General features: G+C 58.3%; 2 protein-coding genes across 11 annotated transcripts; one reads left to right on the top strand and one right to left on the bottom strand.

Annotated features, from left to right (window-relative positions):
• The first annotated feature begins 449 nt into the window (after positions 1 to 449).
• Positions 450 to 5,278, top strand: SLC25A39 (solute carrier family 25 member 39). Of its 3 annotated transcripts, none has more exons than XM_019982185.2 (12): positions 450 to 471; positions 1,732 to 1,831; positions 1,964 to 2,023; positions 2,133 to 2,177; positions 2,420 to 2,553; positions 3,116 to 3,183; positions 3,330 to 3,454; positions 3,627 to 3,800; positions 4,110 to 4,219; positions 4,435 to 4,516; positions 4,598 to 4,678; positions 4,770 to 5,278. In XM_019982185.2, exons 2-12 carry the CDS (start codon positions 1,747 to 1,749, stop codon positions 4,883 to 4,885), a joined length of 1,080 nt encoding a protein of 359 aa, XP_019837744.2. In that variant the 5' UTR covers positions 450 to 471; positions 1,732 to 1,746; the 3' UTR covers positions 4,886 to 5,278. The 3 variants fall into 3 exon arrangements, with proteins under 3 accessions (XP_019837744.2, XP_070629714.1, XP_070629713.1); XM_070773613.1 differs by lacking the exon at positions 450 to 471 and adding an exon at positions 682 to 836 and having other exon boundaries at positions 2,444 to 2,553; XM_070773612.1 differs by lacking the exon at positions 450 to 471 and adding an exon at positions 682 to 836.
• Positions 5,279 to 5,891: 613 nt separating this feature from the next.
• On the bottom strand, positions 5,892 to 15,551 carry RUNDC3A (RUN domain containing 3A). 8 transcript variants are annotated; one of them, XM_019982624.2, is made up of 11 exons: positions 15,186 to 15,551; positions 11,463 to 11,578; positions 10,985 to 11,133; positions 10,716 to 10,801; positions 9,508 to 9,597; positions 9,307 to 9,387; positions 8,952 to 9,117; positions 8,679 to 8,836; positions 7,736 to 7,873; positions 7,510 to 7,616; positions 5,892 to 6,481 (listed from the first exon to the last, which is right to left on the bottom strand). In XM_019982624.2, exons 1-11 carry the CDS (start codon positions 15,290 to 15,292, stop codon positions 6,339 to 6,341), a joined length of 1,341 nt encoding a protein of 446 aa, XP_019838183.1. In that variant the 5' UTR covers positions 15,293 to 15,551; the 3' UTR covers positions 5,892 to 6,338. The 8 variants fall into 8 exon arrangements, with proteins under 8 accessions (XP_019838183.1, XP_070629706.1, XP_070629707.1 ...); XM_070773605.1 differs by having other exon boundaries at positions 10,985 to 11,121; positions 15,186 to 15,424; XM_070773606.1 differs by having other exon boundaries at positions 10,985 to 11,118; positions 15,186 to 15,423.
• Between the last annotated feature and the right edge of the window lie 1,892 nt (positions 15,552 to 17,443).

Genomic DNA, 17,443 nt, shown 5'->3' with positions numbered 1-17,443 from the left:
TCCCCCTACTCGATCCTATCTCAGTACAAAGAAGAAATCCGAGGCCCAGAGCGGCGTTGTAACTTGCCTAGGGTCACAAGGAGGTGGGACGAAGCCCAGGTTAAATCCAGATCTCCCAGGGGCTCCCGGGCCAGCCGTTCCTCGGGCCAGCCTGTCTGGCTCCAGTTGCTTACTCATTAACTCCATCGCCCACACCCGCATGGTACCCCGCAGTTTGCCAAGTGGTTTTGGCGTTGCAACCTCGGTGGATTGTCTGTTAAACGGGGACGACCCTGTTTGATACGGTCGTCATGAAGTTGTAAAAACCTCAAAAAAGAGCCGGGTGGGTTGATGTTCGCCATCACTATCTGATCGCCCTCGCGATCGTGGAAGAATTGATTCAAATCTCTTCCGGCCCGCGAATGAAGAAAACCGGGGGAGTGCTTTACCTATGCTTGTCTGGAAAGTTTGCGGGAGCAGCGCTCTGCCGGGGTAATGGTGGGGTGGTGTTTGGGACAATAAGTTGTCGAGTACAGCCCTGCCGCCAGGTCGAGCGCGGCATGGAGACACGCGACCTTGGCGCGCGGGCGGGACTGGGCATCAGCCGCGCGGGTTCAGGCTAGCGCGGGACTGGGAGGAGGCCGCGAGTGGGCGGGACGGCGTCACTCCGGGCAAACGGTCGGTCGGCCCGGGGGGCGGGGCCTCACAGGGCCAGCCGGGGGCGGGGCGAGCTCGGCAGCTTTCCGAGTCGGCCTCGGTGCCGAGTGAGCGCGCGCGGAGCCCGCACCGGCGGCGGAGCCGCAATGGGTCCGCCCGGCCCAGGGCACCGCGCCGCTCGAGCACCGGCCTAGAGCCAGGTGGGCGGGACTGGACCAAGGCTGAGGGCCAAGCGGGAGGCAGAGGCGGGAGTTGGGTTCCTAGGGGTCCGAGGGAGCCTGAGCCGGGCGGGCCTGGGCTGGGGGCCGGGAGTCGCGGGCCGACCTAGTCGGCCCCACCCGGCGCTCCCTGCGCGAGGAGTCGGAACAGAATGTCTCTGAGGGGTGAAGAGCGATCTTGTCGTCCTATCCCTACTTCTAGCACTTTCGGCCTAGCCTACCCCCACCCCCACGCCACCGCCCCCGCTCGCAAGAGAAAGCAGAGAAATTTGTCTTTACCCTTCGGACCCGGGGCCTAGCCCTTCGGGCCTCGAGAGGACGGGTGCGGGGGAGGTCTGGGAGTCCTCACCTTCAGTCCCAGGAAAGGGGATGGACCCTTCGCCGCCCTCAGATTTGTTACCTTTCCCTCGCCGCGCGGCCTCACCTCTCCACGCTGTGTGCGTGACTCGAGGCTGGCATGCACCCATCTCGGGCCTGGGCGCTGGAGTTGGGGGCGGCTCAGGAGCTTTGATCGTTGGTCCCCAGGCTTGCCAGGGCACCTGCACTGAACTGGATCACAGTGTGCCGGTGTGGCGAGGGAGAGGGAATGGCGGTGGGCCGTTAATGTCCATTAACTGATGGGTGACTCTCCCAGTTTCCTTGCTGACTATTCCCAGTATGACCTTGGCCCGGTCAACTCACCTCTCTGAGTATGTTCCCCACCCCCACGCCCCCAGCAAAGTGAAGCTGAGAATAACTGCTTTAGAAAGTGGTTGTGAGAAACTCATGCTCAGTGAGTGAATGGGGTGAGAGTCCCCGTAGTGTCCCCAGGCACCCCTGCTTCCTTTCTTCCCCTTCCTGACTCTGGTTTTTGCTCTAGTTGACACTTGCTTTTCAGAACTGAAGCTACAAGATGGCTGACCAGGACCCAGGGGGCATCAGCCCTCTCCAACAAATGGTGGCATCCGGCGCGGGGGCTGTGGTCACCTCCCTCTTCAGTAAGACCTGGGAAGGTGGGGTGGGAGCAGCTGGGGGCTTGGGCCAACCAGACGTTGACAAGTGACTTGGCTCTGGATGAGGGCTCAGGGAGGGGTCCTGAAGGAGCCTCCAGTCCTGCCCTTCTCCCTTAGTGACCCCCCTGGATGTGGTGAAGGTACGCTTGCAGTCTCAGCGCCCCTCAGTGGCCAGTGGTGAGTGTCTGACTTTGGAGCCAATGGGGGTACAGGGTTCCCCAGGGGATGGGGTGCCTGGGGGCAGGTGGGGGACACTTCTGACTTGAGGTACCGTCTTGTGTTTTAGAGCTAATGCCTCCCTCCAGACTATGGAGCCTCTCCTACGCCAAATGTGAGTGCCTTCACCACGGTGAGCCTGTAAGGGTTCAGGGAGGGAGTGTCCCAGTCTCTCAGGGCACATGGGGGTTTCACAGCTGTGGACTGGCACACACTTCTAGATCTTATCAGCCAGCCCTCTGTCCTACACTAGAATGTCCACCCAGGGACCCCAGGCTCCTTCCAGGGATGGGAGCTCACCACCTCTCTGTGAGGTTCCAGGGCCCTGTCTTTCTGACGCCCCCACCCCTTCCCCAGTGCCCTCCTCTCTCCGATCCACAGGGAAGTGCCTCCTGTACTGCAATGGTGTCCTAGAGCCCCTCTACCTGTGCCCAAATGGTGCCCGCTGTGCCACCTGGTTTCAGGACCCCACTCGCTTCACTGGTACCATGGTGAGGAGCAGCTGTGCCCCTGGATGGGTCTATAGGCATTCGGAGGGATACAGATTGGTAGGGCAGCAGACCCAGAAAACAGTGGGTAGCCTAAAGCACGTAGAGATGGCTAGTTCATTTTGGGAAGCGCTCCCCTGAGCGGGCAGGGCCTTCACGAGGTTTGAAAGGTGATTAGGAGTCTCTCCTGTTCGATGCTCAGTTGTGTCTGACTCTTTGAGACCCCATCGACTGTAGCCCACCAGGCTGCTCTGCCCATGGAGTATTCCAGGCACCAGTACTGGAGTGGGTTGCTCTTTCCTGTCCCAGGTTATCTTTCCAACCCAGGGCTTGAACCCACGTCTCTTATGTCTCTCTCATTGGCAGGCATATTCTTACCAGTAGCACTACCTGGGAAGCCCAAGTAGGAGTCTGTCTGGAGTCAGTTAGGGAGTTACACGTGTGCAGGCCCGAAGGGCTCCTGGGTAGAAGCAAGGGCGTTGGGAGGACCCAGCCTGGGCCACCCCTGCCACGAGCCTTGTTCATTTCATCCTTCCTCCTTTTGGGCTGCTGTCTGCATGACCAGGATGCTTTTGTGAAGATTGTGCGACATGAGGGTACCAGGACCCTGTGGAGCGGCCTCCCAGCCACCCTGTGAGCACCCCAGTTCTGCGGCTTACCTCCCCCGATCCCCCCATTCCGACTTCTTACTCCCAATGTTGGCTGGCTGAGTGGGGCCAGGGAACCTTGGGAGGTTTGGGAGCTTTGGAGAGTTTTGCCTAACCTATACACACCCCCAGGGTGATGACTGTGCCAGCCACTGCCGCCTACTTCACCGCCTATGACCAACTCAAGGCCTTCCTGTGTGGTCGAGCCCTGACCTCTGACCTCTACGCTCCCATGGTGGCTGGCGCACTGGCCCGCCGTGAGCACAGCCCTGGGCCCGCCATCTCCCTTTGACCATCCCCCCGTGCAGGAGCCCAGTCCAGACTCCCAACCTATGCCAGCCTTGGGGTGGGGGGATGTTCAAGGCCCGCAGACTCTGGGAGGGCTGCCACTGGGACCTGTGAGCTGACCCATCTTCCCATTCCCCGCAGTGGGCACCGTGACTGTGATCAGCCCCCTAGAGCTGGTGCGGACAAAGCTGCAGGCTCAGCATCTATCATACCGGGAGCTGGGCACCTGTGTCCGAGCAGCTGTGGCTCAGGGTGGCTGGCGCTCACTCTGGCTGGGCTGGGGTCCCACTGCCCTTCGGGATGTGCCCTTCTCAGGTAGGCACCTGGAGTGCAGGGGTTGAGGAGGGGCCCTAGAAGGACTACAACTAAAGCCCAGTTTTGCTACTACTAATCTATAAGTCATGTAACTTCTCTGAGCCATGAGTATCCATCTCACGTGTGAAGTGGACCCCACGTTTTCATGAGACGCTTCCTGCCCAGGGCCTGTGAAATCCAGTGGCACATAGCATGCAGGCTTCATAATTGGGAGGGAGTAGTTGTGATGTAGGTCCGTGGGAGATGGGAGGTCTGCGCCTACCCCACTGCCCTCCCAGTCTCTAACGAGTGCACCCCCATGCCCCCAAGCTCTGTACTGGTTCAACTATGAGCTGGTGAAGAGCTGGCTGAGCGGGCTCAGGCCAAAGGACCAGACCTCCGTGGGCATCAGCTTTGTCGCTGGCGGCATCTCAGGGATGGTGAGTCGATCATGCTGGGAGTGAGGCCATTGATGTGTGCTTGAAGTGACCAAAGGGTTGTTGGAGATGTTCTGGAAAAGAATCTTTGCGTGCCTGTCCAGGGGTATGCTCACTCCATTCCCCTAGTGATATTCTAGCTAAGGCCAGGAGGCCCTGGTTGGATGCAAGGGATGAGGGTTCTGGGAATGGAGACAAGCCTGTCCCTACCCCACCAGGTGGCGGCCACCCTGACTCTACCCTTCGACGTGGTGAAGACTCAACGCCAGGTCGCACTAGGAGCAGTGGAGGCTCTGAGAGGTGAGGAGCCCTGGCTAGTGTGGGGCAGGGCAGGCGGGGTTGGGGGTGCCCAGCGGGGTCTTACTGGGCCTGGATTTGCAGTGATGCCCCTGAACACCGACTCCACTTGGCTGCTGCTACGGAGGATCCTGGCTGAGTCAGGCACCAGGGGCCTCTTTGCAGGTGGGCGTCTTTGTGCGTCTGTCCACACCCTGGTGAAGTTGGTGCTCCCTGGGACTCGACCTCTGACCCTAGCCTCCCCCCGTGACTGCAGGCTTCCTCCCGAGGATCATCAAGGCCGCCCCTTCCTGCGCCATCATGATCAGCACTTATGAGTTCGGCAAAAACTTCTTCCAGAGGCTCAACAGGGAACAGCTTCTGAGCCCTTGAAAGGAGTGAGGGGACAAGGACCCTGCCTCTTCCATGGACAGGGTGGGGCAGGAGGAGACTGAGCCAAGTGCCTTTTCCTTCAGCACTGAGGGGAGGGGCTCATTTCTCTTTCCTCCCCACTCAGCCCCAGGGGTAGGGGAATGCCCCTCTGCACCCACCCAGAGCACCCCCCCAACCCCAACTGCTTCCTGTTCTTCCCCATTCCCCGGCCCTGAGAATCATCACTCTGTCCCCTCAAGTTCAAGACCAAATCTGCTCACTTCTCCCCTCCTTTCCCTGTGGGTTTGCTGTAAGTGAGCTTGTCTCTAGGAGCCACAAAACCCTGGGCTGGTGTAGTCTGTATCCACCCCTGTTAATTTGTTGAGTCTAAAGATGATAAACTTCTTTCCAGTGCTTGTGATTGCAGGAGGTGTCTGGGGTGGGTGGGAAAACAGGGCTTGGTGAGCGATTTGCATGGAAGAGGCCTGGAAGGGACCTTGACGTTGGCTTTGGCTGACCAGGTGGCATCCCTGTAGAGGAGCCCTCCTGCGATGTTATGAGAACTGGTGGGGGTGAGACCTTTACCCAAGAGCACACTTAAGTGATAACCCAGGAAGGAAGGTGGCTTCAATGCCAGGCTTTGGCCTAATGGAAGAGTCTGGACCTGTAGGCCAAAGCTGAATTGCTCAGGATAATGGATGGGAAATGGGGCCCTGCCAGGGCTTGCCTTCTCCATCTCTGCCCCACCTCCAACTCCCTGCCCAGGATGTCCAACATCTTCTCTGCCTGGGGTAGATGAGTTATCCAAGGGGCCCTTAACACATTTTGGTGTTTCCCTGGGCTGGCCTACTATTTCAGACACTTCATACCAAAAGCCGCCCGCTCCCTGAATTATTCCAACCAGTCTGTTCCTAGGGTTTAGCGGGTCCGGCATCACCTGGGTGTGGGCCCAGCACTAACTCCACCACATTCTGCCAACCTCAGGAGCGGGCCCCCTGTCCCAGCCCCTCCACAGACAAGGCCGCCCTCAGTCCTCTGGTTTTTATTTGCCTGATACCCTCATAGCTGCCCCCCGCCCCCAGCCAGGGGGCTGAGAAAGGAGTGACTCCAGGGCATACACAGGGGCAGACGAAAGAGGCATGGGAGGTGGGGCTGCTGAGGCTGGGCCGCCAGCCCGAGGAGGGTGGGGTGATGAGCGAAGGAGAGTCCAGCTGGGAGCTAACCAGGCATCGGGGTCACCGGAAGAAGCAGCTTCCTGAGGGCTCCCCGTGGCCTTGGTGCCCCTGCCTCTCAGCCCCAGCGGCCTCCCTCTGCAGCTCCGGCCTCCGTGGGCAAGAAGCTGAACTGGGCTAGAAGCAAAGGGTGTCTCCAGAGAGACTCCTGGCTGAGTGGCAGCGTTCTCTGGAGGGTGGCCTGGGTTGGGGAGGCTCTGAGGAAGGGCAGCAGGTGGGGCTGGCGCTGCCCACGCCGCTCCTCAGCTGGGGCTCAGTGCCGGGCTGCCCTCGGGACTGTCGCTCACCAGGCACTCGTTGGATTTGAAGCTCGCCAGGGACTTGCAGCTGGGGATGGAGGCCAGGGAGCCGCAGAGGCCCAGCATGGAGGGCGTGGGGTCCTTCCCTGGGGAGAGAGGGCGGGTGAGGCCTCCGCAAGTGAGTGGTGGGCGGTGCTCGGGTGCAGGCAGCGAAGGGACAGCCCTCGGGTCACCCGCCAGGAGACCCTCATTCCTGGAGCGCTGGCCTTTTGCAGTGAAGCCCGGGAACAGCACCTGGCGCTGTCATGCACAGAGCTGGGGACAGACACTGTATTGGAATCGTCAGTTTCTGTCTCTGTCTCCCCCTGAGGGTTCATCGTCTCTTTGTCCGTTTATTAAACACGTGGTGAGCACTTGTTCGGTTCCAAGTGCGGGGGATACAGAGAGCGGACGAGACACGGTCCCTGCCCTCACGGAGCTCACAGTCTGGTGGGGAGACAGACACACGGACAATCACAGACACAGTGTGGCGGGGTTCCACGGTCCATAGCCTGCCTCGTCTCAAAGAAGTTCTAGGGTCATCCAGTGCGGTGTGGATTTTAGAAAGAAAAGACAGGCGGTCCAGGCACCAGGGAAACTAGGGTGGGAAAGCCAGGTGAAGCCAAGGAGGGAGGGCAACACAAAATGCATGCGTTGAAGTCCTGGACATTCGCTTGAAGGGAGCCACTAATTTGTTTCTGAGCTTCCTGGCAGCCAAAGAGAAGGGGGAAACAATGGTCAGGCAACTGGTTCATAGAGCGCAGGAAATAAGAGCAAAATAGTTAGGCAGAGAACTCCCGAAGGATCTGTAGGGCCTTTGTGGGGCCTTTGAGGATGTAATGGGGCCCTCACCATTTGCCAACACTGGTGACTGTTCTAATCAGCACCCCCATTTTACAGATAAGAAGGGCTCAGCAAGGTGGACTCAATGACCAAGCTCCCATGACCAGAGAAGGCACGGCTGGGATTTGTGCCAGGGTCTGCCTGATACCCCAAACCAAGCTCTCAGTTGCTGTGCTAAGCTCCCAGGCAGGGTGGAGTGAATGAGGGAAATGGCTAGGGCCTGACTACAAGCCCCAAGGCCTGGCCTCAGCCCTTCTGGAGTGGGTACTGGGTGCTGGATTGGGGGGCTCACCGATGGGGCCCCAGGGCTCCTCGTCCCGCTTGCCCTCTCCCAGGCGCTGAGAGTCCGAGCTTAGACTGGCTTCAGCAGATAGGGGCTCCGTGCTCATGAAACTGTGTCTGTGACAAAGCAGAGAGAGAGCCAGTGGGCGGACAGAGGCCCACAGCCCCTAGCGCCCCTCTTCTGTAGGAGAGGCGGGACCAGCACTGAGCCCAGGCTGAGTCTGGCTGGGGCTTACCTCCGGTAGAGCTTGGGGTTGTTGGCACCCTCGGCCCCACTGAGTGTGCCCAGTGATGGCCATTGGTTGACCAGGCGTGTGGTGAGGTCCTTGGAACCCTGGGCCAGGGGAGCGTGGTCACCAGGGATCAGACCTGTCCTGGGATGGGGAGTGGGGGTCAGGCCTGGCTGGAAGAGGGAGCAGAAGTGGGGAAGAGGGGCTCAGAGAGAGGTGCGGGGAGGGGCTAGGATTGAAACCTGGGTGGCAGAAACATTGCGAATGTTGAGAGTCAGTGGGGCAGATCCTGGGAGTCAGTGGAGTGTACTGGGGGGTCACAGGGGTGATAGGAATTAGTGCACTTATGTTGAGGTTTAGCGGAATAATGAGATGTGGAGTCAGGGTGGTGGGCAGGGGGGTGCAGAGCAGGGCAGGGATCATGAAGAATAATGGGGTGTCAGGGGATCAGGCTGGGAGGCCTCAGGTGATGAAAACGTTTAAAGAGGAACTGTTAGAAGGATGGGTAGAAGTGAGGTTGGGGGTCACTGTGCCTGATGATGCTCAGTGGGCCTACATTGCTGTTCAGATGTGTTGAACAGAGGGAATGATGCAATCATGTTGAAGGGCGTTGAATACTATTAATTAGAGATGCTTGTGAGTAATATTGGGGCTCCTGTAGTGCCGGAATCCCAGGAGTACTGCTGAGTGGCCATTCTAGCTGGTGTCGCGTAGCTGAGGATGAAGTGGGGAGCCGGCTTGGGGCGGGGGTGGGGGAGGGGGTGGGGCGGGTCTTAATGTTGAGAATAAAGCTAGGTTGCCCGGGGAGGGGGAATCTCAGGGTGGTGGTATCGGGCTCAGTGGTCTGATGTTGGTGGATGGTATCAGGAAAGGTGATGTTAGAGTCAGCGGGGGCGATGTGGTCGGGGTGGCGGGGGACCGGGGTCAGGGCCGCGACGGCGGCACTCACAGCTGCTCCTGGAGCTCCAGGATCACGCCTTCCAGCTCCCGCTTCTCCCGCTGGTTCTGCGCCGCCGCCTCCTCCAGCTGTAGTTGCAGCCGCCGGTTCTCCGCCTCCAGGTCCTTCAGCTGCGACTCGCGCAGACGCACCAGCTCCTCCAGGTAGCCCTGCGGGGCGCCGGCTCAGCCCGGGCGGCGAAAGAAGGGGGTCCCCGCGGCCGCCCGCCCCGCCTTCTGCCCGGCTCGCCCCGCTCACGCCCCGCCCACACCGCGCGCCGCGCACCTTCTGCGCGTAGACAATGCGGAACTTCTGTTCCATCTTGTGCCACTTGCTGTACCAGCTGTCCTCGTCGGTGACGAGCGGCAGGTACGGGTGCTCGGGCGAGTTGTCCTCGCTCGTGCTGCTCTCGGCGCTGTGCCGCTCCTCCTCGTCCGTCAAGTAGTCGTAGCTTGAGGGAGGAAGCAGTTACACAGCCAAGGTTACACAGTTACACCGACAAGCCTCCTGGGCCGGGGGCGGGGGGCGGGGAGGGGGGCGGCATGATGCCCAGACCGCTTGCCTCCCGGCCGCCATCCCCACCCCTCAGGGCGGTTGTCTGTCCGCACCCACCCACCTCCGTAACAATCGGGCTGCTCACCTCTGAGTGAACTTTAGGTAGGGCGTATAGTCGATGACCACTGGGGTCTTCCCGTCCAGCACTTCGCCCTTTAGGCAGAAGCTGGAGGCAGAGCAGCCACAGGGTAGGGGGCAGGTATGAGAGGATGGGAGTGTGGACTTTCGCAGAGAAACAACCCCAATCCCACCGTCACGGCGACCGCCACCGCCACCCAGACGCCACCTGAAGTCTATGGCGCTCAGTCCGATCAGCATCCCAGTGAGGACCGTGGCTTCCTCCCGCATCATGATGGCTCCTGAGTCGTAGAAGCGTCTGTGGGGAGGAGGGAGGTACCGGCAATGTAGTCTTCCCAAGGAGCCCCACACCTCAGGGCTTCTGTTGGTTTATCACAAACCTTGCCGGGAGGAAGGAGGTGTCTTTTTTCCTGCTCACCCCTCACTGTGTCTCCTCCTCAGGCTGGGGCCCACTGGGGATAGCGCCTGTGTCTCCCACCTATTAAAACGCGTGTCCCGGGAGATTCGACCTCCATCCCTCTGAACTACCCCTTCTCCACCAAGTACAGAGTCACCCAGATCCTTAAAATCAGGAAACAAGTCCTAAACAGTGCTTGGCATATAGTGAAATGTTAGTCTCTCAGTCGTGTCCCACTCTTTGCAACCCCATGGACTATAGCCTACCAGGCTCCTCTGTCCATGGGATTCTCCAGGCAAGAATACTGGAGTGGGTTGCCATTCCCTTCTCCAGGGGATCTTCGCGACCCAGGAATAGAACCCAGGTTTCCTGCATTGTAAGCAGATTCTCTACCATCTGAGCTACCAGGGAAGTATTCTGGCATACAGTCGATTTTTAAAAATAATGTGAATCCTGAAATGTGAGGACACACCAGAGATACAGTGCAGCTAAAAACATCAGGTTGGGTGTGACCACGTGGCGGGTAGCAAAGCACATGGCCCCACTGTACCCATTTTCCCCTTTGGCACATCTTGCCTGTGACCCTGCCTCCCAGACCCAATGTCTCTGCAGACCCACAGTGCACGGACCGGAACTCTGTAGTCCATGGGTAGCAAGTACAGTACTGCTGCTGTTTGCAGAGCAGGTAGAGCTGTGTGCTATAGGTCATGGAACGAGGCCAACAAGTAAAATAATACATAGTTGAGGCTTGTCCAGAGCTGTGTGTGTGAGACCAGCACTGGGGTCATGGGGGATAATGAACTTGACTTGGAAGAGATGATGGTGGTGCTGAAAGTGTGTTCTGGGAAGGGCTGGCCCAGCTGACAGGTGGATGGTCTGGGAGAGGGAAACTAGCAGTGCATGCTGGTAGTTGTAGTCCAGATACTGAAGGTTGCTGTGGCAACTTAAGGATCAAATGTGTTTAGGCAATGAATGTACACCCTGAGACTTGTGGTCCACACTGATTGAGGGGGTCTGACCTGGTGGTCCGAGTGTCCCGCAGGGCTGTGGTGATGTATTCCGACATGCGTTTCTCCATCAGTGCCACCCGGATCCATGCCCGGCCCTGGAAAGCACATTCACTTTTACCGGCTGCCCCAGAGGGACCCACGTGTGTGTCCCTGGGTCTGGACCTCCTGTGGCCCTTCTCCCCAGTGCCTGTGGGCTGGGGCGAGGACCAAGGAGCAAGCAGCCCCTCTGTATCCAGAGGAGGGGGCAGCTGCCCTCCTGCCCGCTGCAGGCCCCTCACCTTGGCCCGGGCAGTACTGATGTTTTCCATGTTCTCAATGCTGCTCACACAGTTGTTGGGCACTTTGCTGCAGGCCAGGCGGATGTAGTCCCAAAAGCCTCGCTGCCCATCTGAGCTGAACCAGCTCACCGGACCTGCTGGGGCACAGGCTGAGCCAGGGCAGGGAGCGGGCTCAGCAAGACCAGGGAGTTTGGAGAGGGTCCATGTAATGGGGCATCCACATGCATAAATAAAAGCAGCCATGCACATGCATCACGCCTACCCCAAACAGACATACCCACACATGCATATACACACAAGGCTCACTGCTGGGGCTTGTGGGTACCCCTTGTATTGTGCCCCCCCTTCCCAGCTCTGTGCTTGAGCTTCTGTGCATGATCTAGAATTGGGACCAGGGTCAATGAAGGGGTTCAGACAGCCACAGAGTAGATCAGAAGAGGGTAGCTGGGAGCAATAGGGGACAGGAACCTGGACCCACCTTTGAAACGGTGACTGAGGATCTGCTCTAAGATGGCTGCAAAATTCACAAACTCCTCGGATGAGTCATCGATGGGCTCCGTTGTGTACTTCTCCAGCAGGGTTTTCACGGAGAACCTGGGTGAGAGGGAGGGAGAAGGGGCAGTGGGGTGTCAGGTGAGAAGACAGGGTAATGGGGGTAAAAGGCAGGATAAGAAGAGATCACCAGGAGCATGGATGTGGTAGGGAGGCAGAGGGAAAGAGGGTGGGGGACAAGTGAGGCTGTAGTGACCAGAGAGGGGCTGTGATGTGAGTGAGTAGGGTGGCAGATGGGAGATTGATTGACAGAGTGGGTGATGGAGAGGTGACAGGCAGAGAAGGGAAGCTTCAGGAACAAGGTATGAGAGGGGATGAAACAACAGGTAGAAGGATGAGGCGCCTAGAGCCAGGGGGCCAGCCCAGAGCCTCTTCCTGATCACCCACCCTTTGGAGTTGCATTCTCTCTGTCAGAGAAGGGTGGGGGTTGGCTCGGAGGTGGGAGCTGCTTTGTGCCCCTGTCCTGAGCTGCCTTCTGCCATTGCTAGAACGTCTCCAGTCCCTTCTGGGGTGGGGGTGGGGTCACCTGTGCCAGAGCATGTGAGTTGCACCAAGCACATGGAGCGTGGGCATGGATGGGTGGCCAGGTGGACCCCCAGCACACGGATGCTCCCCTTCCCCCTTTTCCTTCCTAGCTCGGCCACCCACACACCAGCTGCCCAGAACCAGGCAGTGCAGAGCTGGGCTGGGGGAGGCGCAGGGTGCGGGTCTGACACACACAGTGGGTGGGAGGGGTTACTGGCAGCATCTCTAGAAGGGGGCTTGAGGGCCTGGACACCTGGCCTCTCAGAGAGGAAAGAAGCCAAGGGAAGCCAATGGGGCTGAGAGACTGGAGCCCAGCAGCCCCCACCCTCCCTCCAATCCACCCAGAGCCTGGGCTCCCTCTGCAGTCCCTACGCCTGCAGTCTCCACCTGCCATCGCTGCAGTGGGGTGGGGCAGGGATGAGGACGTGGTTCCCAGCATCCCATCATGGCCCCTCTGTGGGTGGTACAGCAGGGGGGATGTGTCCAGGGACATGGGGGCTGCTTGGAACCATCCTTCTTTCTCTAAGCTCATCCAGTCCTGTAATGTGCCAGCGCTGTACTCTGTATGTCATTTCATCTATCCCGACAGCCTTGGGAGGAAGGCCCTGTTAGTATCACCATCACCCCGATTTTACAGATAAGATAACTGAACGGTCTAAGAGATTGCCTGATCTGTTCAAAGTTACACCACTTGTGAGGCGTCAACAAGTATGTCTGATCCCAATGCCCTTGCTCTTTCTGGGGCCTCCTGGTGGATGTCAGGATCAGTGAGGCCCCAAGCAGCCCCTGCCTCCTCCACACTCTGTCCTCCACTCCGTGCTCCAGCCCTCAAACACTGGCCTCCACGGCTCTAGGCCAATGGCACAACTAAGCCCACAGACCTCACTCCCTTCCTTTGAGTTGGTCTGGCCTGAGATAAGAGTCAGGTCAGTGCTGGGGTTGTACCAAGGGAGGCAGCCTGGATGGACTCAAATCCTGTGTCCTGGTGGTGCCTTTGTGGCCTTGGACACGTCACTCAGTCTCTCCAAGGCCCATATTCCCCAGGTGTAAACAAGAATAATAGTACCTGTCTCATCAAATTTTGGTTCAAATTCTGGGAAAAGTCTGGGAGAAGGTGAGTGAGCAAGCCATGGGGCAGGGGTGGTAAAGTACTGGGCCATTAATGGCATAGCCAGAAGGAGTCTGTGTTTAGGGCATTATCTGGACTTTATTATACAGCCCTGCTCCTGTGATGTCTTCTGGTCATTTGGGTCAGACCTCAGTGGGGGCCTGTGGCTGGTTTCAGCATGGCAGCCATCTGCCATCTGTCCTCAGGGGTGCTGTGGTGCTGGTCATTGCCCCCAGGAGCCCCATGGTGTGTTCCCTGCTCAGAGGTGCAGTGGCTGCTGCAGGTTACCATGGAGACAGGGCAACCAGGGCCCAGGGGAGCCCTCGGCCTGCTAAAGGGAACTGTTCCCGGAGCTGGAGGCAAACCACGTGACTGTGATGAGGCGGCAGGGGCCGGAGGGGTTTCTGAGCCTCTGTCATGCTCCCAATCCCCCCTGCCAACTCTGTCCCTCACATTCCAGCTCTAACCCCACTTCCAGTCCCCCAAAACGTCTGCTTCTACAGCTGAGGCCCAGGGGCGTTTGTCTCTTCCCTACACTTTCAACAGTCCCAGCTGTCCTGGAAGGCAAGAGAAGGAAGAAGAACCTAGGAGCTCAAGAAAGATGAGAGGGACAGGAAGGATGGCATCGGAACAGGCTGTTTTCATGTGCCAGGTTCTGTACTAGGTTCCAACATGCATCGTGTCATGACCATTCCTTGGTGTGACTGTTACATCTACGATGGAGATGGTGAGACACCCAAGGCTCAGAGTGGTTAGGAGACTTCCACAAGGTGGTACAGCTAATAACTGAAGAAGAGCCTGAACCCAGGACCGTCTGTGTTTTACACTGGCAGGGCCTGGGAGGTGAGCATGGAGGCAGAGGCCTGCATTTGGGCTGGGCCACTGCCACACTCATTCCTTCTCTAACGTTCCAGGCATTTTTACAGAGGTCATGTGTGCACAGCACCATGCTAGGCACTGGGGATATAATGGTATGAGACAGACGTAGTAGAGCTGAGTGTGCACCCAAGAACCTGGGAGAGTTATAGGAGACTGACCCAGGGCATCAGGTGGGCACTGATCCCTGGGGGAAGGAGCAGGACCAAGACTGGTATGCAGGCAGGTGGGTCTGGCAAGGGAAGACAGCTGAGCCCTCAGAGGTGGCGTTGGGCAGAGGAGAGATTGCAGGTGGAGAAGGCAGCTGGCAGGGGGCTCCAAGGGGGAGATGAGTGCAGGTAGGGGGTGAGGACTGGTCATTCCTGGCTTCAGGGCAGGGAGAGTGAGCCACTGCAGGGCTGGGGAGTGGGAAGGTTCACTTTCTGGGCCCCAAGAAAGCGGGCAAGTCTTCCCAACACTGCGACAACCCCACCCTTGGGAACCAAGGGCTCGGCCCTCCCAATCTCTTCCCCTTGAACCCGGGAGAACCCAGCTTCTGTGGTCAGGCCCTCACTCCTTCCCACCACAGGGGCAGTGCTGTGTCTTCAGTGGATGGATGCCAGGACTTCACCTACATGCCCGGCTGACCCTGCCATGGGCTGCAACTGCCCAGAGATGGAGGAGGGCACCACCCCTGCTCCAGGATTTGAGCATTGGGAAATCTCCCAGAAAAGCCCTACCCCACAGAGGCCAGGTTGGAAGGGGTGGGAGTGAGGACATGCTTGGAGGGCGTTCATTCCCCTCTCCCATCAGTTCTCCTCTGCCCACCCAGCTCCCGCCCCCAGCAAGGGAGCCAGCCCTCCCCACCCCTCCCCCTCACAGACAATGTCACTTCCTGGTTCTCACAGGAAGCTGCAGTGCCAATTAAACACCCCTCACCCTCCAGGCCCCAGGCTGGGCACAGGCCTGGCCTGGCCTGGCCTAGAAGGGTAGGGACCAGACCTCCAGACCCTCTCCAAGCCTGGGTCTGAGGATAGCGGACGCGTGCTCCTCAACCCTGTGCTGCTTCCCTTTTCTTCGCGTCTGCTGTGCATCCTCGCATCCAGCAGGCCCCGTTGCCTCTCCTTGACCACCCCACCCCCGCCCGCCGGCGGTGCCCACCTGCACACGGTGATCAGGTTCCTGCGCTCCACGGCCACATTGCGGGAAGACGCTTTCTTGGAGGACAACCCCAGAGCCATGGTGGTCTGGACAAAGCTCGCTTCCATCCAGATGTGTGGCCACTGCTGCCGCCGCCAGCTGCCCCTCACCCTGCCCGGCGCCCCGGCCCCCCCACCGCCGGATCACCGCTGGGCCTTCTGCCCGCCGGGGCACATCGACCCCTCCACGGCCATCCTTCAGCCGCTGCGCGTGTTGCCCGGCCCCCTGGCTCCCTCCCCCGGCGGCGATTCCGAAGCAAAACAAGGCCGGGGAGGGAACTCTCCGAGGTGCTGAGCCGGGGCCCGTCACCCCCTCCCCTAGCTGCCCGCCCCCCTCGGCCGGTGACGTCAAAGCCCTCGAGCCCCGCCCCCCGGCAGGCCGGGGACCAATCCGCAGAGGGTGCAGGATTTGGAGGGGGCGAGTAGGGGAGGGGGAAGGGGCCTCAGGGAGCGCCTAGAGGGTCCCAGGAAGAGGCAGCGATGGGAAGGAAGAAAGGGGGCTTCTGGCTTGCCCTCCACCTCCAGGCTCAGAGCCCAGGACCCCACGTCTCGCGTCTCTGCGTCCCGACGTCTCTACTCCCTTGTTTCTGACCTCTGATTAGTGGTGTCTATCTCAGATGTCTTCTCATTTCTCCTCACCTTTATCCCGGCCCCCTCCGCCCACCCGTTGTCTATCGGCTTTCCCAGCGAGGCCAGGCCAGGTCTGCGTTCAGAGACCCTGGAGACCAAGGAGCAGTCGGAAACTGCGTATCTGTCTGCCCCCGGGCTTGGTTCGTCTGCGCCAGCCGGCAGAGTCCACCGCTGTAGGGTGGGGGATGGGAATCCAGAATAAGCCGTAGGAGCCCTGCGCCTGGAACCCCTCGGGACAGAGTGGAGAGTAGACTGGCAGCTAAAGGCCTGGGCTCTGTGGAGGTTCCCAGCCGTAGAGCTGATGCCCATAGTGGTGCCAAGTAACTGCTTCTGAGTCCTACCTCCTCACACCACCCCAGAGGCAGCTGGTTTGAGGATTAACCCCTTGGCTGCTAGAACTGCTGCAGGGTCCATCAACCCTCTCTTCAAGGCCAGAAAAGCTGGTTGCATCCATTTTCCGTGTTTTTGTTTTTTAATTGAAATATAGTTGATTTACAGTGCTGGTTGCATCTTTTAGGGAAGGTGGGGGAAACAAACAGAGGGACAGTCTAGCTTCCCATACTACCCGTTGCTCTCTCACATCACTGCTCCCACATGCTCCATTCCTCTATTCCTCTATTTAGCCTGTTCTCTTTCAACCACTGAAATCCCCAGCTCCCACAGAAAGGCTTTCTGTGTTGATCACAAGAGCTTCACCCAGTTTCTCCATCTGGCCTCAGGAATGTCCATTCTCCAACTCTGCCCACTCTCTGGGTTGACGCTGCTCGATAGTGGCTGGTCAGTGTCTCCACATTGATCCAGATGGATACCCACATCTGAAAATGACCAGAAGGCAGGGACCCTCCATTAGCACAAACAGAGGAGGAAGAGATGAAAGACCTGTAGAAATTTCCAATCTTGGTCTGACTCCCTGGGGACTGGGGAGAAGGTCCTGACTCCAGAACAGATCTCCTGTTCACTCAACCTCAGCCTCAATTCTTGGCTTCTGGGGGCTCAGACTTAGTCTTTTCAGCCCCTCCTCTCTGCTTTTTCCCTCTCACCTCACCTTCGTCTTCCTTCCTCCAGATTCATTGCCAGGGGCAATCATGATGTTTGTTCTTTTGCTTTTCAATTGCAAGATATATCAGATGCATGAAAGAGCATCTAAATCACATATGTGCAGCTTAAAGAATATTTACAAAGCACACAGCTATGTCATAGCCTCAATGATCAAGAAATAGGACATCACCAGCCCCACAGGACCTCTCATAATGCTTTTCCCAGATCTCATCTTCATCCATCCCTGTGAGAGATAACCACTATCCAGACTTTTGCAATGAGCATTTTCTTGCTTTTCTTTATAGTTTTACCACCTACCCATCCATCAGTTTAAAAAAAAAAAATACAGTTCAACGTTGCCAGTGTTTAGGCTTTGAAGAAATGGAGTCATTTCTGAATTCATATGAATTCAGTTGTAATTTGCTTCTTTCAGTATCACATTAGCAAGATTCATTTCCCCTATATACTATTCCAGTGTATATCTCTACCACAATTTATCTGTTTTACCATTGAGGGTCACTTTGTGCATCAGACAGGGCCAGGTCAGAAAAA

This window comes from Bos indicus, chromosome 19, assembly GCF_029378745.1.
Source record: "Bos indicus isolate NIAB-ARS_2022 breed Sahiwal x Tharparkar chromosome 19, NIAB-ARS_B.indTharparkar_mat_pri_1.0, whole genome shotgun sequence".
NCBI lineage: Eukaryota > Metazoa > Chordata > Mammalia > Artiodactyla > Bovidae > Bos > Bos indicus.
This window is presented reverse-complemented; position numbering and strand designations above follow the sequence as displayed.